This window comes from Ammospiza caudacuta, chromosome 1 (genome assembly GCF_027887145.1).
Source record: "Ammospiza caudacuta isolate bAmmCau1 chromosome 1, bAmmCau1.pri, whole genome shotgun sequence".
Lineage (NCBI taxonomy): Eukaryota > Metazoa > Chordata > Aves > Passeriformes > Passerellidae > Ammospiza > Ammospiza caudacuta.
The window spans coordinates 64748430-64776161 of NC_080593.1; the positions used below are offsets into that span (position 1 = coordinate 64748430).

Consider the following 27732-nt stretch of genomic DNA (forward strand, 5'->3'; position numbering starts at 1 on the left):
TGGACATAGCCTGCTCAAGCCAGCCCAGAAGCCAGGAAGATGCTCAGAGGGCTGGAGCATCTCTCCTATGAAAGGATGAGAGATGGGGCTGTTCAGCCTGGAGAAGGCTCTGGAGACGCCTTGCAGCACCTTCCAGGGCCTGAAGAGGGGCTACATGAAAGCTGGAGAGGGACTTGGTACAAAGTGATGTAGCGACAGGACAAGGGGTGATGGCTTAAAACTCAAAGAGCACCAGTTTAGATGAGGTATTAGCAAATGTTCTTTACTGTGAGCGTGGTGGTGCACTGGCACAGGTTGCCCAGAGAAGCTGTGGACGCCCCATCCCTGGCCATTCCCAAGGCCAGGTTGGATGGAGCTTTGAGGAACCTGGTCCATGAAAGGTGTCCCTGTCAACAGAATGGGAGGTGGAACAAGATGATGTTTAAGGTCCCTTCCAACACAAACCATTCTGTGATTCTGTGACAGATTCTTGCCTGTACCAAAATGCTCATTCCTTGAGTTTAAATCTCTTTGTCAGATTTGTGTTTGGAAATATATGGAGGGATTTTCTAAATTTTTGGAAAGCCAATAAATACATGTGGTATATATGATGACACAGTGGTAAGCAGAGTAAATGAGAGAAGATTTTGTGTGTATGCACATAGACTGGGAATAAAAAGCTTTTACACACCCTTGAAGACTTTATGGACTAGGAGACAATAATTATGTTCTATTTATAGTGCATTTTCCCTGAATGACACATTGACTTCATTTTTTGCTTAAACACCAAGAAGCGCTGGTTTGCTGACAGTTTGGTAATTCCAAGATGCTGGTGCTCTATAATCTTTCACTTCCTCCTTCCACCTGCCCTAAACAGAAATTTATTTGCACAGTATCTGTTTTTAGCAGGATAGACCCTATGTTTAAAATTAGTCTTAAACACTTATTTTAGCAACTATTTGTCAGATGCACAAGCCTGCAGGCCAACATGTACTGATTCCATGGACATATATAGAACCATCTGCCTTGGGAAGATAAGACCAACAGCAAAGTCATTCTAAAAACTGAATTATTGTTTCTCTAACTTAGTATAAAAAAAATAAATTTTTAAACAAAAAAGTGATGTTCTCAATTATAAATTCAATAATTTAGAGGGGCTGTTAAGTTAGTCTACAATAATAATTTTCCTTATGTTATTTCTCTTCAGCATCTTGGAGGAGCTGTTGACTTTGCAAATTCTTGTCTTAAAAGACTTCATATGAGCAGTGACTTACCTTCAACCAAAGAGACAATTTTCAAATAAAGTTGCTTTTATAATGAAAACACATCATATTCTATGAAATATTCAAAACTCTTTATTTCAGGCCAGTACAGTATTGTTACAGGCATCCATCTCTTCCTCCGAACTTGCACATGATCAAAGTTGGCACTTCCAACCACAAAAATGTTAAATGGTTATTACAATACAGGCACAAAGTAGCCAAAAAGCTTTACTTTCATTAAGCAAAGCCATCACTGTGCTCTAACAACATTTATCACCAATGCAAAAACTAAGCTCCCCTCCTCCCCTAAGCAGAAAGGGAAATTTCCCTTAAGTGAAGGAACACAGATGGCAGCTCTGCTACTAAAACAATTATCTCCTCAGTGGAAGAATGACAAATACCTGGATACACTGGACATCTTCACTGCTTTCAATGGCACTTCCTGATTCATGTGAGTTTAACATCTTTACAGGTGCCCACTGCTGCTTCAATTATTGTCATCACTATAAGAGTTCCAAATTTGAAGAATCAACATGATTTTTTAAGAAATGAAACAGTAAACCCCCCAGAAGACTGTTGGTACTGCAGTTCTCTTGCCTAAGAGCCTGTTTCATAACCACCATTTAAAATCTCTTTCGTTTGTAGAAGCATCAATTCCTTTTCATCAAGAAGGCAGCACCTGAGACACTTTGTATCACCTAAGAACAAATTAACACAACCAGTGTAGGTTACTGCATTTTCAACTTCCAGTTACAGTGGTAAGGTAAGCAATTAGCATATGGAATGAGTATCAGATACTAACATCTACCAAAGGCAAGTTAGTCACAAAAATCTCTAGAAATACCTTACAAACAAAACCAGCAGAAAACACTGCAATCTTTACACAGGACTCGTTCATGAACACAACTGATTGGGCAGCCATCTGGAAAAAAAGCTGATAGCTATGTTACAAAAATAGCCAAACAAATATTTGATCATAGTAACTGTAAGAACAAGTGTTAGAGGGAGGGAAGTGAGCATGATTCAGTTAGCACAAACTCCACTTATACAAGAGTGCCTCCAAGCCACAGAACACGTAGCTTCAGTTTTACACTAATAATAAATACTTCAGTCCAACACATGCAACTGAGTCTGGCCAACCTGCCTAAGCAGGCAATGGAACGTAATTCCACTGATTTTCTCTGCAGCATGCAGGCCCACTCCATTGTCAGGAATGCCAGTCTTTGCCCACACGAAGGCAGCAGCAGGTGCCCTGCAGCTCAGAACGGAGGGAACCAGCAGGAGCACTTCCGTCAGAGGTGAGGTTCAATGTTGGCATGGTATGTGCACAGCTTGTTTTTAGGCACATCTTTGGTTACATTCTCAACACAGTCTGCTTTATAAAATAATAAATAAAACAGTCAAGATTTGGTTAAAAATTCAGGTAAAGATAAAAAACTTCCGTTTTTCAGAATCTCAGGCAAAGAAGTCCCTTTAAATTCGTGTTTTGTTATATCCATAAACGATAAAATCCCAGTGCTACAGTAAGGCATGTAAATACTGAACCTGAAAGAAAATAAAGATGGAAGGAAAATGGCATTAATATTGATATTAAATAACATTAAATCAATACCTCTCAAAACATCTCTTCAGAAAGCAATGTACATATCTTACTACAATACTAAAAGTTCAGTGACTTCCCTACCAAAAGTTCACTTCTGGCCATGTGAGAGATTAAGTTTTTCCTTTACAACAAACCATTTCAAGGTAGGAAGAGTATAAAAAACAACAAATAAAAAGGAGAGGAAAAAAAAAAAGAATGCTGGAAAAGTATCAAAAGGCTGAAAGAAACCCTTACTTGCTCACCATTCCAAAAAGATCAATATAACAAGTTACAGATGTAAAACAAGGTAATAAATAATGGGATTAATAAAACACAGTCAAGTATTTAGCAAACAAATGAATGAAAGCCATTTTAAACAAGGCTTATTAGTTTTACATTTTTTAAATTTCTACTGCAATGAAATAGAAATTTTATTTCAGGACATAAACACAAAATATTTTTGCCTTTGTTTGCAATGGGAGTCCTTCAAACAAATTACAAATTATTTTAAATTAGTCCTTCAAACAAATTACAAATTATTTTAAATTATTTTTTTCTTCCATGTAGAGTTCAACTTGTTTTTGAGTAGGAATGGTAGGGAAAAGAATTTCCTCTCATTTTAATAAAGCACCTTTTATTTTCCATTTTATTGGTTCTCTCTAAATTATATGTCTGAAATACTAGTACTATTAGGCTTACGTACTTTTGACAAAGCCCACTATGAAAAAATAATCAGGAAATCTAAATCAGAATAATTTTCTACTGCAAACTTCATTTAATGGTACTGCACACTCAGTAGTAAAATGTCAAAATGTTCAAATTACCTAGGGCAATAATGTCAGCACACATATATAGTATTTTCTCCAAGTACTTGTGTAAATATGGAAATTTAAAGAATATGTGGCCTTGAACAGTCAGAAAAACTGAAATATTCCTTTTTGCACAGAGATCTCCATCAGATGGATGAAGAAATCCTAGAAATGCATACAGCAGACTGCTTACATAAATTAAGTCAGGCACAGAACTTTGTCATCCTTGTTAACAGGCAGTCTTTCAGATTTCTCATACATATTATTATTAACAGTATAAAGAAGGACAAAAACCTGAAAAAATGCCATGCAAAATAAAGTTGTGAATCACAGGAAACTTCTTCTGGTTAAAGTACAGAAATAAGGCTGCTAATCTTGCCTAAGAGTATTTCAAGTTTGGTTTTTGTTTTTTTGTTTTTGGTTTTTTTTTTTTTAATAAGGGCCTTTATAAATACAGACAATTGAGAGTTTGCCAAACCGTCAGAGACAACTGCCAGACTCCTTACCTGCTAAGTATTTAATATTATCAAGCTTGTGCGTTTCGAGCATTGTTTTCAGATCTGCAACTTCTGTGTCAATTTTTCTGTCTGTTTGGGTCAGAGCTCGGTCTTGTTGTGCGTGCTAGAAAGCAAAGCAACAAAATGATGCAATTTGAACACTTCCTAGCTGATTTAGAAATAGAACCCATCTCTTCAAGGTGTATTTTTGCTTCCTCTTTAAATGCACGTTAATTTGCATTCTTACAGAAGTTACAAAACATTCTGAGTTGGAAGGGATTCACAAGGATCCTAAGTCCAACTCTGCCGTGAATGGCCTGTACAGGGATGGAGTTCACAACCTTGGCACTATTAGCATCATGCTCTAACCAGCTGAGCTAACACAGACCTTATTCAAAGACAACAAGTTCCTTCTTAGCTGATCGTATCCAAGGAACTGAATAATTTGGTGAACTCAGGAAATTTATGTGATTACATGTTCCTTAAAAAGTAATCTGGAAACTGGCAGAACTGGATGCCTTCTTATCTCAATCTAACAGCATAAACATTAACTTCAATCTGTCATTCAGCCCACTGACTTAAGTCACCGCTCAATTTTAAGAGCTACTGAGAAGCCTAAGAGCCTCTCGTGACAAAGTCATACTGGAGCAGAGAGATTTATGGATCATTAGAAAAACAGAATTGGTCTTGTGTCACAAAAACATGTCTTTGTCTCACAATGAGTTTTACCACAAAATCAGCTACAAATTCAGAATTTGATTATGACAGCAGACAGGATTTCCACTAAATAAATATGGGATAGAATTATTACTCAGAAGAGACTGAAAAATCCAACTTGTAAACTAAGAACAACAGCTGCTGAGCTGCTGATAGTTTCAAATCAGCACTAGTGAAACTTTGTGAATCAGTTAATGATTTACTGCTAGATGACTTCCGAGGGATAATTCAGGAAACAAAGAGAATAGTGGTGCTTGGTAAAAAACTCCTCTAAAACAAAGGCAAATCAGTCTAGCAATGAGTTTCTCCCTAAAGACGGGGAAAGAATTAATTTCACATTGTGAGTGGAATTTCATCTACAAAAAATACTACATGCATGAGGTTTCAAAACAAAGTGACTACTGAACAGCTCATATATACATGCAGAGGGTCTAATGATATATATGAAGGTCTTTTTGTTCTCTAGACACTTAAGCTAAAGTGCCTAAGGACATCACCAAATCCAAAAACGATACAAGGTCTATAACACAAGTACAAAAAGACTTGCCGTGTGATAATCAGCTACTAAGTTCTTACCAATTCCACTATTTCTGTCCTCATTTCAAGTAGTTTTCTTTCATTAAGTGAATACTAGAAGGAGAAAAAAAAAGTTAAACATGATACTGTCCTTAAACTTTTTGTTCCTTTTTTTCTCCACTTAAAAGCATGTTTCTTTGTTTCCAGATTACACAGAACACATAATCTGGACAAGATTATTGTCTGACAGCACTTGAGAGACAGCATTAGGGTATCTGCTGTCCTTTTGAAAGCACACTTCAAAAATGTGAAGTGCAACAAGTTCTTCAGACACTCATATTCCACAAAATCTGTATATATTAGTAAGCAGCTGGAAGAGAGACGGGCAGATTTGCATTTCTGAAAAGCAAGGACCTATGACTCTAAACAGTGACTCTGGCATACAAGCACAATTGAGACTGAACCATCTGCTGCCTTCAGGAAGGGGAGAACTCTTAAATCACACCAAACTCAGCTATCAACAAAATGTTTAGCCAGCACCATATGCACTCACAATTTGAATTGTTCTGACCTGTCATTCCATGATATATTTGTTAAAAACAGAAAATTTGTATTGCATGTGAAGCCTTTTGTTTGTGGATCACCAGAAGCTGTGGCTTATTTTAAAGTTATGGCTATTTGGGTTCAAGGAGAAGTTAAATCCAAAATAAGGAATCATATCTTTAAAGCAAGTTAGCTTTCTGACTCATGAACTTGATTTACCTTGACATCTATAATGGTTCCTGCCCCACTACTGGAGCAATTAAATTATTCACAGAAAACTGATAAAGCACCAGTTTCCAGTGAAGAGTACTAAGGTCATCAGGCACCCATCTCAGAATCCCAAGTTAAACAGCAATAACCTTATCTATTGACATTCCCACGTGGAAAGTCACCTTTATTTTCCTTCACTCTAGAAGGTCATTGAATTTTAACATTAAAATCAGATTAATCTACATAAATGCTTCAGCACTGAAAAAACATTCCTTAAAGATCTAGAGCTCTGTTTGGACTTTTTACTTTTCTCAAGTTGAAGTTAAAAGAGAGCAGGCTGCTACAAATGTAGAAAATTATATAAAGACAACAGCATGTCTACAATTAAAGGAGTCACTAGATTCTGCAAAATGAAGACAGAGATAAAAAAAGAAATTCAGACATTTTTTATAAATCCCCATTTTTGAAAATGTAAAAATGACAGAATATTTATAAAATAATCTAAAAAAAAATGTTTTGGTAGAAATGCAAGAATTGGACCTCACATTGAGGAACTGATCACTCTCAAAAGAACTATGAGAATTAAAATAATTTTATGGACTGAAATAGTTAATCTGTTTAAATAGATGCAGCTAGCCAAATTCACATATTTTGAATTATTTATATTCTACAAGCTTTCTGGATGTTTCTTTAAGTTTTGTTTTGTGTTTAGAACTCTCCAGGTCAGACTCAAGGATTTTACTTTTAGTTTAAGACACTGAAATTGGCATCTTAGTGCAAGCCATCATCACCTCTGTAACAACATAAACATAGTGGATAAAAAAAAAAAGAAGAAAGGACAAGGCTAAACCTCCCACTCTGAAATTCAACAGGGAGATTTCCCCTTAAGTCCATTTTTTTCACAGTGCAGGAAAAAAATCAATATTGTCACATACATCTTGAGGCTTTTAACACCAAGCTTAGAGACACTGTGATGCATGAACACACAAATATATACAAGCTTTTGTACTGTACTTCAAGTTTTTAAATCATATCTGAAGACAAATTACAACATAAAGAGATGTGCACTAAGCAGTGTAGGATTCTCTGAGAAATAAAGTAGAAGGGACTATAAAATAATAAACTATAGAAAATAAAAGAGAAAGTATTTAAAATTTGAAATATTAAGGACTGCCAATATCAATGTAGGCAAACTAAGAAATTCTCTTTAAGCACTTACTCCACACCAAACTGAAGGATAAGAACATTTTACTTATTGCTTCAAGTTAAAACAATTAACACTTCAGACATTTCTCTTCTGAAAAGTAACTTAGTAAGAATGCACGGTAACCTTCAAATATCCTTAGTTTTTGTTTCTCAGAAAGCTGGATATTCATTACTTAGTCACATTACAATTGAAGTAAATATAACAATGATGCTGTGCCTACTATAGAAAATACTGGATTACATCTTTCCCCCAACCCAGCACATGTGCCACAACCTGTTCCCCATTCAGCTGCCTTTTTCCTCTTCTGTTCACGCATTGCAATTAAATGGTGAGGGAGGAAAAAAAAAGAAAAGAGCAGTTTCCATAGAAACTATGAAATTATAGTTGCACAACAGACTACAAAGTTGGTCAATTTTTTTAAGAGAAAGTTGACATGCAGTTTGCCTTTCCTGGGAGGCAAAATAAAGTTGCGTTCTACACAAAAGACCAAAGTCCAGATTCCAAAATCCTACCTACATTAATATACAAGAAAACACTGCTGCCTAATTTATCACTACTGCAGTGGTGTCATATAAGGTTTGTAAGCCCAAATTGTTGCAAAGCTTATTGTATACACAATGACTACATTTCATATGATGTTTTTTAAAAGCATTAGCATGAAGTATTAACCTTTAAACAAGAAGTCTACCTGCTCAAACTGTACTTTATTCAAGCATCTATCATGGGCTAACAGACTGTTAGTCATTATACTGAGTCACCAACACAGCTGTTACCTAAACTAATCACTCACTATTTCTAGGGGCACACACAGAAGATAAATGATATCTACTTGAACAGTTCTTATTGCCTACATTGAAGATAAGTATTATAACTTACATAAACTTGTCTTTATAACACACCTAGGAATAAGGACTGAGAAAGAAATAATAATTATTTAGAAAAAGTTATTTAAGAATCCTTCAATTTAGAAGATGCCATTTCATTGAGATCCTAAACCTATGAGAACAGAACTCTAGAATGCTGTGCATAATGCAAGAACTCATTAATCTTCTAATTTTACATCTACATTACCCTAATTTAAGATTACATCAATTCAGATTTACCAGGTATTTCAAAGCTCAAAAGCAATATGAACCAGGACAACTTACAATTAAAAAAATAAAATTTACAACTAGTTCCACAATAGGTATTTTTTGACAAACTAGGTAACTAGATACAGGGAAATGAAACATCTCCAATGATGATTCAACAAAATGTGTAAGCAATAGTAAGCATGTAAATAGATAAAGAAATATAAAACACAAAACCTTCTAGGCAGCTAGTCAGCATATTAAATTAAATACCTAATATATTTAATTGTAATGTGTTAATCCTGATATTAAAACAAGATCAAAACAGGTAAGACATACAGACCCAAACATGGCACCTTGCATATACCACCATAAGGACGAGTAACTTGGATTAATACCGTCGTGAAGCTGAGTGATGCTACAGGTCAGTAGGAAAATGCTCTTTGGGTGAGATGCTCTTACCCAAATTTGGGGATTACTCAGGGTTGAGATGTTTCTAGAAGTAAACAAAACTTACCAGTTCTTTTACTCTGCTCTTCTCCAGGTTTAGGTTTAACTTGTTATCTGCATGAACTTTGTTAATTTCATCCTAATGGGAAAAATTGATAAAGCAGCAAGCAAGATTTTCTGTATTATCATAAGCAGAAAGAATTGGACAAGTACATTTTATCTTTATTTTTATATCTCATGAATATATCTCCAATTAAGGTACATAATTTTCATAAGTATTAAGTATTTACAATACTTATTTATAAGTATTTATATTGAGAGCATGTCCTCTATAAATGCAGAGAATGTTTCATATATCCTGTAACTCTCTCTGATATCCAGAAACCCATGTCTGGCTACACCTATAAGTTGGATTTCTTCCATGAAGCAATCCTGATGCTCAAAATAATGTGTTCAAAGCAGTTTCTCACCATTCAGTGCAAAAGAAAATCTGCTTCTAAAGACTACAGCTGGGATTTTCAGAAAAAGCTATAGACATTTGAAAAGTCAGGAAACATTTACTGCATTTTTAAACATCTAACTTTTTTAAACTATTAAGTTGTACACTTGCATTTGACTTTATCAATAGCTGTGAGTCCTGCTTTTCCTGGTGACAGCTGCCATTTTAATGCAACCTCCTGGCAGGAATTCCAGCCAGCTGACAGTTTGTCATGTGGCAAACTGCTGATCAGATGAATATGTGCAAGAAATAAAAGATTGCCGATGTTCTGGGAGATTCTACTGCTAGAACCAAGTAAGCATTTCTCAAGTAGGCCAATGCCAACTCATTAGGTTAGCATTAACAATAATTAGACTCAATTTCTGTGTTGGAATTTTGAACTTTAATAGATTTAGCTGTCATTTCAACAGAATACATTACAGTTTAATAAATCAAAAAATAAAAATTTTCCTTGAAGTTTTACATTGTGTCTTTTTGTATGAGCAAGCCCTTGTGAGAACTGAATTTACAGTTGAAAGTAAAATATAAAGACATCTAGCTTTTAAGAAAAGATGACCGAGATCCTTGATGCTCTAGTAGTGGATTACACTAACTCATTTACATGCAACTAAAACCACAAAATAAATTACAATTCAAAAATTAGATGCCAAATGTATTTTAAAACAGAGTAAGCTTTCTACACAGCCTATTTTCTTGCACTGATCATTTGCTCCCAAACAAATGGGACCAAACAGAATGGTCCCAAACTTGTGGCATTAAAAAGCTATTAAAATTCTGGACAGGTAACAGGAAAGTCTTTGGAGAAAAAAAGAAACAAAAAACCCACCAAACCAAACAATCAAATGCCCACAATTAGTAAGTGACTTTAAATGTATGCTGCATCTTTAATGTACAGGCAAGCCTAAATGCAGAACTTCACTCAGCCTTAACCATGACATGGCAGCTACTTTCTGAATCTGAATTAAAGACATAAAAATATCTTCAGTTATATTTTGGTTTGCCTCTTGTACTAGTCAGTTTCCTGTCCCCATAAACGAGGTATGCATGAAAGTGCCATTGCTGCAGACCACAGTGTACTGTAAACAGCAACTTCAGTATCACATGTGTCATAACAATTGAACACAGCTTAAAAAATGAAATTCTGAAAGTGACACTTTTTATTTTTCCAGCTAATTAGACAGGTGTTAATTTTTAATTATATTGGTATGGTATCTTACCGTGACTTGCTTCTTTATCTGTTGGAGCTCAAGTTTTATTTTCTGTGAGAGTATGAAAAAAAATTTAGACTTTATTACTGTATATAAAACCACACTATCTAGAAATCTACAGAATTTGCATCATCAGTAACAGTGACTATAATCCATAATATGAAAGGCAGGCAAACCAAGCCCAGATGAATACTCATGCATGTTTACTCACTCCTGTCCCCTTCCAGACAACAGCACGAGGCAGAAATCAGCAGTGTCCCACTGACAGCACCTAACCCAGCCCAGGAGGCTGCTGGCTGCTTTTGCCATAAGGGCTCATCACTGGCTCATGGTGCACCTTGTGTCCACCAGGTCTTCCCTGCCAAGCTGCTTTCCATTTGGTCACTCTCAGTCTGTTCTGGTGCCTGAGGGCATTCCCCAGGGGCACGACTGAGCACTTCCATTTGTTCTACTTGATGTGATTCCTGTCATCCCACTTTCCCAGCTTGTTGATGTCCCCTTGAATGGCAGCACAACTGCCTGGTGTATCAGCAGCTTTGGATCATCTGCAGAGCTGTTGAAAGTGCCCTCTGCTCTGTTCCATCAACAAGGTCGCTAATGAAGGTGCCAAACCATCCCACCCCCAGCTATCTCCTTTGGTACAAGATGCTTTTCTACATCATTATTTAAAAAAAAAAAAAAAAAAAAAAAAAAAAAAAAGCAAGTTCTAGAATAGAACCTTCCAAGACAGTAATTTTTACCTCATTTTCTGCACGAAGTGCTGAAAATTCACTTTTTTCCAAAATAATCATGTCCTTTTTCACACCAGCAATATGCGACATAACTTGCTGAAGTGCAATTTCCTTTAAAAGAAGGAAGAAGAACCTCAGAACATATCACAACTATAATACTTTTCCTCATCTGTGCCTACAAATATGAAAGACTATTTTGGTGCTCTGAAATTTTTAATTCAGCAATTTCAGGTTGATTATCCAAGTTTCAGAAAGCAAGATAGAGTGACAGTGACAAAATAAGCAAGTTAGGCTCAAACGTTGGTAATGTCTGACAAAATTGGCAGTGCTAACACAGATCAGAACAATTCAATTATTAGCCCAGGAAACATTTGCTTCCAAGTCATCAAATTCTTAAGCTAGCAAAGGCATTAGGCAGAGCTGTCTCTGAGCCAAATGAGGAAATCTGGCCTTCAGACCAAAATTCCTCAGCACAATCATACTCTTCTGTAATTACCTCCTTTTTTGCCTCTCCCTGCAAGGAAGTCTCTGCCTCACTGCTCAGAATCACTCACTGATGCTTTGAATTGCTCTTCTCAGTCCATTACACTGAACTGACAGAAGACAAACAAGAATTCTCTGCAACTTTCAAGGATGGAAAAGTCTGTAGACATTGTTCTAGATCCTACACTACCCACACATGCATATAAGAACTGCCTTCTCTACTAAAGATCTTCCTCTAATAAGCAGTCCCTTGCTTTTGGTTCTGGACTAAGACCCCTGAAAATCTGACTCAGCCCTCTAACTTCAGTTTTGTCACAAAATGCAATTCTACCTTGCAGCATTTTATTTCTAAGTAGCATCTAAAGCTGCCTCTCCAGGCTACCTGACCACAAGACTGAAAAAAACTGTCAGTATTCTGGACATATTACAAAAAGTCTACAGACAGAGTACTGCATGGACACCTCTTTTCTTACTCCTCAGTGTCTCCAGATTGTTCTTGTTCTCTCTTCTCCTCAGTGGACTCAGCAAACAGAGACCAGAATCTTCCATATTCTTTCTCTTCTTCATGCCTATACATACACACACATGTAAATCTGTTTTTCCCTAAGGTTTTATCTAACCAAGGTAATACTTTTGATAATAGCTCATCCACAACATTTCAAATCTTCCAATTTTTTGTTCTCTTTCTGCAGAAGACCTTGTGCAATCAAAGGCTATAGGGAAGTAAAAATTTACCGTGTGGCCCTGTGTTGATGGCACACACTTCCAGAGCTGCCATACAAATCTACACATTGCACCTTAATGGCACAAAGTCACTTGAGGTCAAATCTAAGTCTCAGAAAACATCTACCATCAGTAGCACTATTAAATCCAACACAAAACAACTTTCATTCAAAAAGCTAGGCACAGAAGGAGGCTGAGACTGCTTGTTGCAAAATACAACTAACAAGGGGAGAAAAGAATCCTTTTCCATGGCATTCCCTGAGTTACTGTGGAACAAATTCAGCACAAGAGGAGGATTGCAGGTTTGCCCACAATCTAAAAGGTAGGAAGACTGCCTTGAAACCTCCCTAGGTGGAAAGTGCCACAAAATCAACTTTTGCAGTATCCCACTTTTTAATGAGACACCCTTCTGCCAAGACTGTTACACTACAGAGAGAGCAGCTGCTGTTTTCTCACATCTCAAAACAGCAGCCTGGTTACTATGAAACAAGTTGCAGCCTGCGCTCAGAAGGTGACCTGGGGCTGTGACCCCAGGCTCACAGAGCAGCCCCAGGAGGTTGTATTCTAATACAACACAAATGTCACTGAGAGATAGAGATAAACAAACAAGTACTATATAAGAGGATGGTAAATAACTGAGGAGATCTGTGCTTCCTTGTTACAAGTCTACAAAAGAAATGTAGAAATCCAAATCCATGCACTGAATGCCTCTTATGACTGTCTAAGCGTTCTCAGTAACTCTGTGTCCTGTTGCTGTAGGGTTGAAAGTAAAAAACTACTTGTGGTTTGCATACCAACCCACAGTACTAAAATATCCAGGTCCATCACAACACTTTGGTAACTATCTGATAAGACAAAATGAACCAGTCACTAGATACAGAGGAATGTTTGCCCTTCACCTTCAAACTTTTAAAATGCAGTGTAAAACAGTAATAAATAGCAACAAATATTTCATTAGTAGGCATACAAGGCTTTAATTTACTTTAACCCCACCAGTGCCTTGGATCTAACCTGCTGTACTTTGGTGACCATGTCCTTGTAAATCATATCCAGGTTGGTGTTCATGATTTTCACTAATGCAGATACAATGACCTCCGACTGCTGAGTAGTGAACCCTAAGCGAAACAAAGAGTGACATTCAGAGAGGGATCCAGATCTGGACAGTTCACAGAAATGCCACTTGCTCACGATCAGCACCAAATTACAACAAATGTCAGTTATGAAAGCTAATAAAACACAGAACTCTTGATCCAGCAGTAACAATAGAACACAGTCAGTACCTGCAAGTTTCCCCACCCCAAAACCATGTCTGTGACACAGGATGACTGCTTCCAAGTACAGCACCATTATACTATCAGCAGGATAAAGAGGGAGTTCTCCAGAGTTATTGTGGAATGTCATCTCTCACATGTGGTTATTTCCATGAGCAAGCAAGAATTCTGACTTTGAAAAGCAGCTACTTATTATACTATAAAATTCAGTGCCACTGAAGATGTACAAAACTCAACAACTAAAACCACAGCCAATTTTCCAGATTTTAGGTCTACCAGCTTCTGAGTGCCTATTAGAAACTTTTCGAACTGCATATACTGGAACCTATACTAAAACACTGTCCCTAAAAATACCTTCATATTTTCCACCCTCAAAATGTAGGAGTAAAAATGTCACGAACAAGAGTTAATCATTATGAAAAGAAACACTTGCAAAAGCGTGATTATTTAAAACTCACCAGCAGTTCAGCATCAGCAAGCACAGCTGAGAGCAAGTCACTTTGAGCAGCAGAGCTGATATAAAAGTTTACTGCCACTAAAAGGCTCCCTCTCCCCTTATCCCCCCCCCGACACTCTGACCTGTGCTCACTCAACTGATCCAGCAGCTCATTAAACTAGTGTTTCAGAATACCAAACAAGAAAAAGAGCTGGAGAATTTCCTGAGAAGTTCCTGGCCCATGGAAAAAGAAGAAACCACCTGGCAGGGGAAGGGGACTAGGATCTCTCCATTTTAGGAATGAAGAGCTGTTACAAGTCACTTCAGCTGTACTGAGCTTCACCTTAGGGTACCTCTCCCACCTCTGCACTGAATTAAAAATAATCTATTCCCTTATCTATATTTTAGCATAATACTATTTTTATAGTATTCTATGCTCTATCCTAAAAGCTGCACTGTACAAAGTGGTCCATATTCCATCCAATTGTAACACACTGGTGCATATTCAAGGTGCAATATCCTAAATATGAAGGAATCCAATTAAAACATTTTAAACCACTGCCTTGAAGGCTCTGGGGTTCTTTGCTTTCAGTTTTTAAATTTTTTTTTCTTAGCATTTTTAACTACCAATAGGGCAAAAATTATTCCAAACACAGTTATATAAGCTCACTGTTTCCTTTTTGAAGCAGAAGAAAACCCTATATGTATACCTAGTATATAGGTAAGCCCTCAGAAATTCCATAAAAATCAAGGTGTAACACTGTATGTCAAGGAAAAGTAACAAACTTTGTAAACTAAAAAACCACTCATAAATGCCATTAAAAATAGCTACTTCTTTCAAACAAATTACCTTTTTCTTCCAAGAGGCATACCAATGCATGAGTGTCAAAATAAAGCCTCCTATTTCCCAGTAAGGAAATATTCTCTTTGCTTTGTAAAGATGACACAGAGATGCTTACATCTGTGAAAAAAAAAAAAAAGTTATTTCTTAAGAACGAATATTTTATCAATGATTGCTTTCCAGGAGTTTCCTTACTACGCAGAATGTTTTTCACTTATGACAAAATAATTTGTGTTCAGATTACCACAGCCTGATCAATAAGTGTTATGTGAAGAGCTGGAAAACAGGACACTATGCTACTCTTCCCCTTAAAAGAGCTCTCCAGGAATACAATGATCTGGAAAAAATCCCTCCAGTTGAATCCGTTCCTTTACTGGAATCACCTCAGCAGGTGGGACCTGTGAGCACTTCAAAGCTGGAGGGCTAAATCCACACACTCTGTCCCTTCTTTGTTAAAGAAGTGAGCTTTCATCACTTGTCATTTAGGAAAAAAGTAATCACTCCCAATTTGCCATTTACTGTTTTTGCAGAAAATACTTTTCGCACTGAAAGCCATTCTAACACAGCGCGCTGTTTCCACTGGGATGTGTAGTGTATGAACAACCCTGACAGAATGAACGTGAGGTGGGGCAGGAGCTGATCTGCCAAGAGGCAGAATATAAAATCAATTAGGTTGGAAAAGACCTTTGCGATCATCGAGTCCAACCTTTGACCAACACCAACCACGCTGTGAACCAGACCGTGGCACTGAGCGCCGCGTCCTTAAACACCCCGAAGGGACGGTGACTCCGCCACCTCCCTGGGCGGCCACGTCCATAGTCCAGCCGCTTTTTCTGGGAAGAAATTCTTCCTAATGTCCAACCTAAACCCCTCCTGGCACAGCTTGAAGCTATGTTTTCTGATCCTGTCGCTGGCTGTCTCGGCGAAGAGGCCACCCTGCACTTTGCTACATCCCCGTTTCGAGCAGTTCTAGAGAGCGATCAGGTCCCCCCGAGCCTCCTCTTCTTCAGGCTAAACACCGCCAGCTCCCTCAGCTGCTCGGCACGGACCTGCTCTGCAGACCCTTCCCCAGCCCCGGTGCCCGAACTCCCTGTGCTCGCAGGACGCCCACGGGCTCACCCCGCTCCCCGCGCTGCCGCCGGCCCCCGCCGCCGCCCCTTCCCCACAGGGCGCCGCCGCCGGGGCCCGGCTGCGCTACGGGCGGGCACCGCCAGTCGCCGAGACAGCGGCGCGCGGGGGACGCGGGCGCGCGGCCGTCACGTGAGGCGCCGTCCGAGCCGCGCGGCCGCAGGAGCAGCAGCAGCAGCGCGCGCCCCCCGCCGCTCGCGGCCGCCCGGGCCCCGGCCATGGCCGCGCCACAGGGTCCCGACGGCGGAAAAGGGGACGGGGAGGAGGGAAACCGCTGCTGCCGCTGCTGCCGTCGCCACTACTGGGATGCCATCGCCGAGCACAAGCCGCCCCGGCGGCTCACTTCCGCCACGGGCGCCGTCCCGCTTCCGCCTCCGGGACGCAGCCAAACACGGCAGGTGACGCCGCCGGGGACGGCGATTGATTCTACGGCTCACAGAGCGGGCGCGCCGAGAAGAGCGGCGCGGGCGGGCGGGGTTCCGGCGGGGCGGTGCTTGCGAGGGCGGTGCGGGCTCGATGCGGTGGAGACGGACACTCCCCCGGTCATAGAACCGTGAAATCGTGGGATCGGCAAGGCTGGAAGAGACCTTTGAGATCATCTAGTCTGAAGGGAATGAGAGGCTTGCCCTTACAAACAAGCTATGGATCTGCTGGTAAATAAAGCTAGATACTGAGAGATAAAAGAAACAATGGGAAGGATTCCACTTATTGATAAATGGAGTGAGAGATTTGTCTTTACAAACAAACTGTAGGTCTGCTGATGAATGAACTGGAATACTGAGAGATGAAAGAAAGAATGGGAAGAACCATAAATTCCATAAGGAATTCCACTAATTCCATAAATTCCATAAGGAATTCCTAATTGACACAAGGAAAAGACAAAGGGGGGGGGGTGTCATTAGAAGGGGATTTTAGGCATTTGGGGGAACTCTCAAGTATCTCAGCCAATGGGGAAAGAGAGAGGGAAATGTGGATGAGAAATTATGATAAAAGGAGGCAGTGTCCTCCAAAACTTTGGGAGACCCTAGGGGAAATGCCCCATGACCTCTCCCTTTATTCAAATAAAGTAACAGGACTCCCCTGTCTCCTTTTTGGACATAAACCTCTGGTGTTTGTGGATTAATTTTCCTGACAAGTCCTACTGTCAGTGCTGCACTGCTGCTGTAACCCCTAAACTACTAAACCAGACAAACAATTTCAGACAGAACCTGTTGCTCTGCAATGGGACTGAGATTTCAGGGCTTGAAGTAATTAACCAAGTGATGCCCAGGACTGGGTAATTTGGTGGATCTGGAGCCTTAACCATTGAAGAGGTGCCCTAAGCACTAGTGTGAGTCAGGTGTGCTATTTGTTTGGTTCTGCCAAAAGTACAGGTTTCTGGGAAATATGGGAAAAATGCATTTTTTTCCTTATGTGCTATTGTTAAGACACATTACTTAATATTTTAGGAAATCATTAGGAGATGAAGTTGGTTCCTCCCACTGCCATTTTCTCCAGGCAGCACTTACTTCAGAGCAAGCTGATAGTTTTCCTGGTAGTTACAAATTCACAGAAAAAAACATGTGGCACCTTTTTTTCTTCCTACTAGAATCAATAATTACAGCAAATCAGCATGAAGATGGCATAATTCAGATGTGTCTATATACACACAAAGGGGGGTGACTTGCCAGGGCATATGACAGTGTCACAGCAGCACAGCAGTGTCTCTGCAGCTGAGACTGCATGTACAGAAGGCCAGCAGGTCTTCAGCAGCACCCCCTTCCAGCTGCTGTGGTGATAAAGCAGAACAGTAGAAGCCCTTGGTGTTCCTACAAAACAAACTATAAATGTTACTTCTGCGTGTCAGAGTGTCCTGGTTCAGGGCAAATTTGGGAGAGAACCCCCAAAGGGGCTTCTTTAGAAAGCAGGTTCAATTGGCCCCTGCCCCAATGGGTTAGGGAAAAAATACCTCGTTGGAAAAAAGTGGAAAAAACTGTTCATTAACCAATAAAACCTAAACAATATTAAAGAATGAAACTTCTTGCCACTCCAAAAGAGAGACAAACTCAGGAAAGTCCCCTTGGTGGGCTGTAGCTTGACTCAGTTTCTTATCAGTCCCTCCAGCACTGGAAATGCCGCGGCCCAGGCCTGGCCTGGTGGGCCACAGGTGTGAGCTGCTGGTGCGCTTCTGGGTGTTAAGCAGCTCCAAAGAAAAGTGAAAAAAAATCCAGGGAACTTCTTTGCCTCAGTTAGCTAATACTACCTAAAAGCCAAGGAGAGCTCTGTCCAGCTGTCTGTCCATCTGCAGACAACGCAGTCCAGGAGCAGGAATGTGGAGGAGTGAGTGCAGTGTCTGAAAACAAACTGTGCGCTTCTTCTCTCCCCCCTTCACTCTCTGGGACAAGTCTTAAAAATGCAAAACTTATTATTCAGCATAAACAGAATAGATGATTGGGGATACAAGCATCATATAGCCAACCCAGGACACAGAGAGATATCATTATACTTGCAGGCTTCAAGAACAGCCATGTCTTAAACCACTTGCACAGTGGATGGTCAGGGACATCAGTGGGCCGACTCGCACAGCAGTGTTTGTTTTCATCGTAAGCAAAAGCAGAAATGTGCCTAATAAGTTCACTGCATCTGCTCGGCTGTTCCATGAACACTGCCTGGCAGTAGCACAGCACTGATTGCTGACATTTGTGAGTCTGCAGGCAATTGTCTTTTCATTCTATGGATGATTCAGAAACTGGTGCAGTGTATTTTCTTTGATGCTTTCTTCAATGGTCCCTTTCAAAGCCCTGCGCTTGTTATGGCAATTGAAAGGCAAAACTGTGACTGCTGAAGTATCTTCTTTTATATCATCTGCCAGTTTGCATTTTGCAGTTGTTTTTTGTGCCTGGACATGATGGCAGATAATGGGTGCAAGAAGTGCTGTACAGATGGAGGCTCTGACTGCAACTGGAGCCAGCCCCTTCAGGGTCAGATGCACCCACACATGCTGGCTATCACACAGTGCCACTTTTCATCTTCTCTCATGAAAGCAAAGTCACTACCATGAGCTACAGAGATCTCCTAGGGCAGATGACTTTGTGTCAGAGATCAACATTTTCATTTTTTTCCCTTTCCAGTGTCATGTCACCAGGTTGAGGGAGGTGATTCCGTCCCTCTACTCAGCTCTTGTGAAACCCCACCTGGAGGGGTCCCCAATGGATAAAGAACATAGACCTGCCCGAGTTAGTCCAGAGTAAGATCATGAACATGATCAGGGGGCTGGAGAACCTCTTCTATAGAAGAACAGACTGAAAGAATTGGGATTGTTCACCCTGAAGAAGAAAGGGCTCCAGGGAGAGCTTGTAGTACTTTCTAGTACCTAAAGGGAGCCCACAAGAAAGATGAGGAGACTCTAATTACAAGGGTGTGTAGTGACAGGACAGGGGGGAATGACTTTAAACTTAAAGGAGAGTTGGTTTAGATTAGATATTAGTAAAGAATTCTTTACTGTGAGGGTGGTGAATCACAGGGATAGGTTGCCCAGAGAAGCCATGGATCCTCCATCCCTGGCAGTGCTCAAGGCCAGGTTGGATGGATCTTTGAGCAACCTGGAAGATGGAAGATGTTCCTGCCCATGGCAGGGGGGCTGGAACCAGATGCCTTCCAGCCTTTAAGGTGCCTTCCAACCTTCCATGATTCTATGATTTCCACATCCAATTTTTGACCATTTTCTCCATGTTGGAGACTGTTGCGTACTACCAGCAGATAGATTCCCTGCATTCTGGAGGCACCTTCAGGAGGCTAGAGTGGCTTCAGAGTTATCAGTTTTGGTAACTGAGCACCGGGGACTAATTTCTGCATGAAAAGGCAGAAATGGTGCAGTTGCAAGCCAGGAGAGCGAACAGGACAAAATCTTTCTGCTATTTCATGATTCTAAGTTGCTTAATGCTTGACTTTAATCTGTCCATTACCCCTTGATAGCCAATAGACCCTGCTCAAAGACTATAAAAGAAGCAAATGCTTCGTGTCCTGAAAACTTCATCCCTGCAGGCACACAGCATTCACTGTTCTATGGAGTTACAACCCCCTTGGTTGTAAAAGTGAGATCTGCAGAGAGAGAACAAGTGGTGAATGACCTTAGAAACTAGAGTAACAGAAATGGCTAAGTAATGCAAAGTGCAAAATAAGGGCTAATTACAACATCTTCTGCACTTCTAGGTGAAAACTGAAGGAGAGTAAAGTGAGCTCTGGGACGTATTAGTTGACCCACCAATGTGCTGTGGCTTCAGGAAAAGCAAATGTAACCCCAAGGTGTATCAAGTTGGATATTTTCAGTGGTTCACATGGAAAGTTTCATTGACCCTTGAGTATAATGTAATTTCAAGTATGAAATACAGTTCTGGTAACTTCAGTAAAGATGAATCCAATTGAAACTGAGACCCTTGTGTAAACAGGATAATTAAGGGGAGTGAAGCATCCTCTCAGTCACAGGTGATTAAAAAGAAACTGGCTTGTTTAACTAAGCAAAACAAAGCTTGAGAGGGGTTCTTGTTTGCATCTGTAAGCAAAATGGAATGAATAAAAGTAAAAAAAAAAAAAAAAGAACTACTGTTTATGTGAAAGTACATTACTGGTAAAAGAACACTTGGTGTAAAGTGGCTGTAAATAAATGTAGATTCGAAATTAATAGGTTTTTGTTCAAAAGTACAGCTTGTGAAAAGCTTCTGCACAGGAATCAGGATGGATGAAAACCTGAAATCAGTTCTTAGATGAGTGTGGTTCGCTTGTGAAAGGGATTTAACAATACAATTGCCTATAATAGCAAGGGACTGGTTCCTGTACCCTTGCATTAATTCTCTGCTATTGAGGTTCTTCATTTTGCACCTTAAGCATCTGGGACTAGCCACTGTCAGAGACAGACTAATGAGCTAGAAGTACCACAAGTACAATCCAGAATAGCACTAACTAGTACTGTTACTTACTTAAAATATTTTAACACAGTAATTGTATAGAGTTCAGGGGGATTAACAGCTGCCAGGGGTGATGAATGCCTCAAACCGTTCTTAATTCTAAATGGAAAAAGCTAAAAACCTCCCAGCATGGAAAAGAATCAGAGTCACCAGTGCATGAATGCTTTCCCACATTGAATGGAAGAAAAGGACTGTAACAGCTTTCACATGAATATGCAAAAGATGAGGTGCATTTCGAGTAATTTCTGTGCTGTTATGTCAGGAATGAGCGTGCTCCAGTGATTTTAAAGTGAAGGCAGCACCCAAAACACCGAAGGCACAGAAAATAAGAAGATACTATTTTTTTCTTACCTACAGCAGATAATAATTTTAAATGCTCAAAGTCTTCTTCGATTCTCTTCAGGGGGATGCATAAGTGAAGTTCCTCTGTTATTTTGTTCTCTTTTTAGGGGAAAACTGATGAGTATGAGATTTCTCCCGTTATACTTGTTTATGCACACGAACAGGTGTAGATGGCTTGTAAGGAAGAAAGGATCGCTGAGGAATGAAGCCAAAAGGATGCTACCCGTAGGTGGCAGCAGTAACTGCTGCTGGTGCTGCCTGTGAGTGCCGCTCCAATTCAGCCTTGGGACCCAGATGAGGTTTAAACCAGTTGACCTGATCCTCTGAGTCGCTAAACAGCTACTCCAGAGATCTTAAAATGGGGTCATGCACCGAACTCCTTGCAGAAACCACCAGCAGAGTGTATCTCCCTGGAAGCTAGTTCAATTGCCAGAAATAACCCTGCTGTGATTTCTTGAAGGAAGGAGGTATAATATTTATTCAAGTGCTATCGTTGACAGCAGAGTAAGAAATGGCATTTATATTTGAATATGAAATCCTGCTATATTCTCATCGGATGTGTTTTTCCTGTAGAATGAACAGATAAATACCATCTGTGTTTAAAGCTATCAAAACTGAGTGCCATTACAATGGAGGACAATTTGGACCAATATCCCTTCCTGCTAACCCAAGAATTACCTTGTATACAAAATATTTATGCATTCACCACCTTTGACTGAATAAAGGCAAGAGGAATTGTTGTCATGATATAGAAGGGCAGCAGCAGCTGCTTCTGACTGCTATGTGCAGGAAGACAGAAGTAAGGGATGCTATTATCCATAGGGGTTTCTTATTTTTATCTTTACATGCTGGGAATCATATAAGTTGCAAATAAGAATTTCATGTCTCCACAACCCTGGACTTACTTCTTTCCTAAAGGAGTCCTGCAGTGGGATTGCCAGGCAGGACTTTCTGTGCTGCATTTTAATTGCTCCTCAGAGATCTGGTTTATTCTGGCAGACTTGAAAAAATATATAATGTCCAGGCAAGTGAAAATAGAAGGAGTAGATTGGAATTTGGGGCTCATATCTAATGGTGGAAACTTTCCTCCCTAGGGATCATTGTGTGTTGACTTTTTAACTTTCTGGAAATGCATCTATTATTTACAGTTTTTCCCAGGTATCTCAGGCAGGGCAGTGCAAATATACAAGACAAAGTCAGCAGCCTATGTGTGCTTTTTAAGAAGGACATGATATGCTGTGAAGAGAATTAGGATCAGGAGCCGTGTGATGGTGTGTGCAAGGATGCATGAGAAATCTGGGTGTGCTGCCAGCAGATTTAAAGTTTTACCACTGTCATATGAGGACAGCAATATTGTAGTGGCCTCTGGTGTGGCAGGCATTGTGTGCAGTGCAGAAAGTATGGATTTGAGGAAAGATTTTAAGGAGGAGGCAGAGAAGAGGCTTTGTGGATTAGTACAAAGGTGTCTTCAGGTGTGAATATGCAAAAGAAATATTACAAGAGATAGTAGTAGATAAAAATGTCTGTAGAGGGGACAGACATGAAGTGGTGAAAGGAGGACAGATGAGATGAGGCATCCCGCACAATGCAGAATTTCAGCAGCCAGCCGGCCACTCCGGGCCACAGGCCCCTGAACACCAACGCCGGCCCTTTTCCCTGGGAAATAAAAGTCACCAGACCCCAGTTCCTGATGGCAGATTGCAGGAGCCACTTGGCACTGTCAAACCAACCTGTGTTGGCACTAGTTCCAGCTTGAGTCTGGGAGGCATCCTGGGCAATGCAGAATTTCAGCAGCCAACCGGCCCCCAAGGACCACAGGCCCTCGAACACCAACACCAGGCCTTTTCCCTGTGAAAGAAAACTCAGCACTCCAGGTTCCTGATGGCAGATTGCAGGAGCCACTTGGCACTGTAAAACCAGCCTGACTTGGAACTGGTGCCAGCATGGTTTGAAAGACAGGCTGAGAATATGCTGAGGATATACAACAGACCCAGAGCTGAAGTTGTGTCGGCTCTGTGTGATGCAGCTGAGAGAACAATGGGGAAAGACACCAAAGGTGGCTGGAGGAATCTGAATATGGGCCAGGGCACTGCTGGTAGCAGTGACATTTTGTACTGGGCTGAGGGGCTAAAATGGATGACAGGCAAGATTTGGTCTGTCATGTAAAGAAGGGAAGAGGCAGATGCAGGGAAGGGAAATGGAGGTGAAAAGTGGATGGCTGTTATGTGCTTTTCATTATTTTGTGAGACAGTTAAGCAGTGAATCAATTATGATACCAAGCAATTGTGTAGATAATGAGTTATGCAATGAGGCAGTTATACAGCAAATAATTTCTGATATTAAATAAAAATGGGGAGAATCAACAGCAATATGAATCAATTATGCAGAGAACTATTACCGAAGTCAGTCGGTTAAGAAGAGAAACAGTTATACAGCAAGAGAATAAATTAGTTAATTATCAAGTGGGACCATAATGCTGAGAATTAATTATGAAGAATCTTCCTTTGTGATAAGGGGCATGTCTGAGGCAGCTTCATGCACAGAAAAAAATCCAAATTAAAATCATAAAACCAGGTGCAAAACTAATGAAGACACAAGTCCTGCACCAGTTGTCAGACCCTCTGTGACATACTCTCATCTGTCTCTTTGGGCTAGACTAACCTGGGCTGCAGTAGGTTCTGAAGCCACTGCAGAAGCAGAGCAGAGGGGGCCTGTTTCTCCCAAGCCTCCCTTCACTGGGAACGTGGACATGAGCTAAAGGAGGTTCAGAGATGACTCTAGCTCTGACACGCATGAGGGATTCATGGTCTCTGTATTCATCTAAGCAGCACAGAGAGGCTCAGGGTTCTTCATGGCCCCCAGATTAATCAGGGCCAAACTGTACTTTCTACCAAAGAGACTGAAAGCTGAATTCTCCTCCGTCTTGCATTGGTTTCCACCTCTAAAAAATAGGTGTCAACCATCAGCAGAGAAATGTTTCCATTTTGTCAGTTGTCTTTGCAGTTACAGCTGGATGAAAACTAACCAGCCTTTTGGATACTACTCTCCCTGATAGTGTCAAGTGTAAGGATTCTGCTTCAAGAGACATCTGTCTTACTTTAAACAGATAAAAATACAAGGCAGACCCTAAGGTGGTGGAAAACTAATTTCCAAGTCCTCATTCCTGTGGTTTCAATGTACAGGGGACACGATATGCTGTGTCATTTTATCTTTAGGAAAAAAACAAAAAAAAAAAAACACCAAGCTAAATAAGCTAAACCCCAAAAACCTCGCAAGAGAGAAAGGATTCTGTAAAATCTTTGAGAGAACAATGTGTTTTACCAGTTAAGCACTCAAACCCTTTACCTAGACAACACTTCCATCCTGTGATATATTGGCTTGACTTGTGGATCCAGCTGAGAAGAAATGCTGTACTAGATTCTTCCAACTATTATATGTTCCAAGTCTAGTTGGATTCTTAGGATGGCTGGCAAAAAGCCACTCTTGCTGATCCTGTTCCCCTGTCCCACTGAGGTTAGGGTTGCTATTTCTCACTACAGCTCAGAAGCACAGTAGTGAAGAGGTCTGTCTGTCAGTAGGTAACCAAGCCTCCCCTTTGGACAATGCTGCAGTGCAAGCACATAATATTCATATCTAAAACATGTTTTTCACACAAAAAATATATATGTTCAATTGAAGCAATTATTGGTTTTTCCAACAAGGTTTAATGTTGTATTTGTTGGTTAGAAAGATAAGTTATATCGTATGTGCTGATGATAATAATATAAACATGGTAATAACTATTAATTTGTTTTAGCAAAAGTATTGTGAAACTAGTAACAGAAACTTCTTAATACATTAGCCAATACTGTTAAAAAACATAATAAAGAAATAGGTGAAATAGAAAAATATGACATAAAAGTTAGTTTAAAGGAAAGTGGTGTCTGCTGAAGCAGAAGCAGAAGATGTGGTTGGATATGATGCCACCCTATTTCTGTTCAGCCATGTTAAAAATGCTGTAAACTCCTATTTTCCTCTGAATTAGATTATGTTAGCTTCAGCTCTTGGTAGTTGCTCCTATCTGTGGCTTTCTGTCATGATTTTGGAGCAGCACATCAGAATCAAATCTTGCACCTGCAATTGGTATTAGTCACGCAGGATTATCTCTTAAGGTGATGTGACAAGACCTTTATGCTGAGGGTCAGGGCTGCTGAAATTGGCACTGCTTTTATAAGCACCCAGCCATGCACTGGGCACTATGCAGGTACAGTATACACACGAATAGAATTTTTTTTCTGTGTGGAAAATACGCAGAAATTATAAAGGCAAGAGACGCAATATCACCTGCATTATTCTGCTGCTTGTACTATTTATTTATTTTGAAGGAATGAGCTAGGGCAAAGCTGCCAGTTACAACTAAATATTTCCTCTTTTTTTTTCCTTTAAGGTATGAAAACTGGAATCAATATTAATCAGTTATTCACACATATGCTTTTTGTTGGTCTTTGCATCTACATATAGAATTTTCATGGGGCCTCTAGGTTTTTTTTAAGGTTCCTGCAGACTTTTCCTCATTTTCATTTCAGCTAGAAACTCAGTTTTAGGGAGCAGGGCAAATCTGTGGCATGCTCTGTGCAAAATGGCTCAAACTGGATGTTTGCTTTCAAAATGGGCTTTCAACACCCTTAATTTGTTTCTTTCACTGCTGCTTTCTCTCCAAACATGCCCATCCTAGAATTATCTTCTGTTAGAACTATGGAGTTTGTTTGGCTGAATTTAATCTCATGTTACGGGTTAATGCTGTGTTAGTGTTAAACCTTCTTTGTTTCTTGTGCCAAATGATGTTTTAAGGTGCTTAAAACTGAAAATTATGTATACATCTCAAGCCAAACATGCAGAAATCCTGAATGTCTGCCAACAGTCTGAGTTACAGAGATGAGTGACATTTTAGGTAACACTGTTGTCCTTTGGCAACATTGATCAGTGTTCAAAGAGTTTTAAAGGTGTGGATAGAGGGTGGACATTTTGCCAACATTACCAGAAGAAAACCTCATGATCTTGTTTACAAAAACATGGACAAAGGGGAACAAGCCACCTTGTTTCCTTTCATTTAACTCCTGAGTGGGTTTTTCTATCCTTTGACAACGAGCAGTATGTTTGGCTGTAGTTGCACTTTAGGAAATTGCTTTTCCTTACTTTGACCTGCCTCCTATAGCCTCCAGTATTTACAGATGTCTTTAGTACATCTAGACTAGAGGCTGGCTGTGGACCCAAGGCTCTGTGGTTGATAATTATTAATGAATTGGAAGATACTGTTAAATGTACTCTCTGGTTGGATACAAATGATTCTTTTTGCCTCCATGGAAAAATGCAAACTCTGTAGTCCAGAGAGGAAGTTTCTCTTTTGTGTAATATTCCATAGGAACGGTTGATTTACTGAACTGGTTATAGAAGCATTTTCTGGACAACTGCAGTGTTTCAATTCAGAAAACTTTAGCTTCTAGGCAGATACCTGTTAACTGACACTAAAGACCCATAAAGACACGGCCAACTCAATGTCCTCGAGGACATGTAATCAAACTCCTTCTGAGCCTGGAAGCGTCATTTGTTTAGGAATGACCAGTGACTCTACAAACTCTGAGAAACGCCAACGAGGTCCATGATATATTTTCTGAAATGTCAGTTGTCTTTATAGAAGTCACACAGACTTGGTGAGGGCTCAGAGAAGACAGTCTGCAAGGAATGGTGAATAGGTAAGACAGATGCAAGCATGAGTTACTTAAAATACCCTAGATGTTATCTAATGCTTTGTTTCTTCTAATCATGGCTAAAATATGAGACCTGGTCATAGACTCCCTGGGGAGGTGACATAAATGACAGAAACTGACTATGTGTCTGGGCTGAGACTGGTTGCTCTACAGAGCGCTGAAGACTCATCTAAAAATAGGGAATGTTCCCCTCTACAGCTGACATGAAGAGTGATCTCTGCTGGGGTGCGCTTGGAGTGACTCACGGGAGGACTGAGATACAATTAGCTTTATAACCATAAAAATTGCATAAAATAAATGCCCGAGTATTTGGAAAAAAACGTTAAAATGTCAACATCACCTAAAGCTTTCCAAAAATAAATATTGTGAGGCCAAAACACCCGGAAGAAGACATCTTTAGGTTGTGATAGATAACTGCTTAAGTATTCAGAAAGAGAAAGGAAATTACCAACCAAGAGTGAACCCCCATTTCTTTAGGATTCTGCTAGACCACAGAATAAAATTCAGATCACTCAAAAAATAAAATTTCACTCCCTAA

The 27732-nt window shown here is 40.0% G+C and overlaps 1 protein-coding gene across 1 annotated transcript; it reads right to left on the minus strand.

The window, feature by feature from the left end:
* Nucleotides 1-1311: 1311 nt before the first annotated feature.
* On the minus strand, nucleotides 1312-16382 carry MCUR1 (mitochondrial calcium uniporter regulator 1). The gene is made up of 9 exons (XM_058806851.1): nucleotides 16154-16382; nucleotides 15044-15154; nucleotides 13498-13601; nucleotides 11290-11391; nucleotides 10559-10600; nucleotides 8910-8981; nucleotides 5423-5476; nucleotides 4139-4253; nucleotides 1312-2786 (listed from the first exon to the last, which is right to left on the minus strand). The coding sequence occupies exons 1-9, from the start codon at nucleotides 16380-16382 to the stop codon at nucleotides 2731-2733; spliced, it is 885 nt and encodes a 294-aa protein (XP_058662834.1). The 3' UTR covers nucleotides 1312-2730.
* Between the last annotated feature and the right edge of the window lie 11350 nt (nucleotides 16383-27732).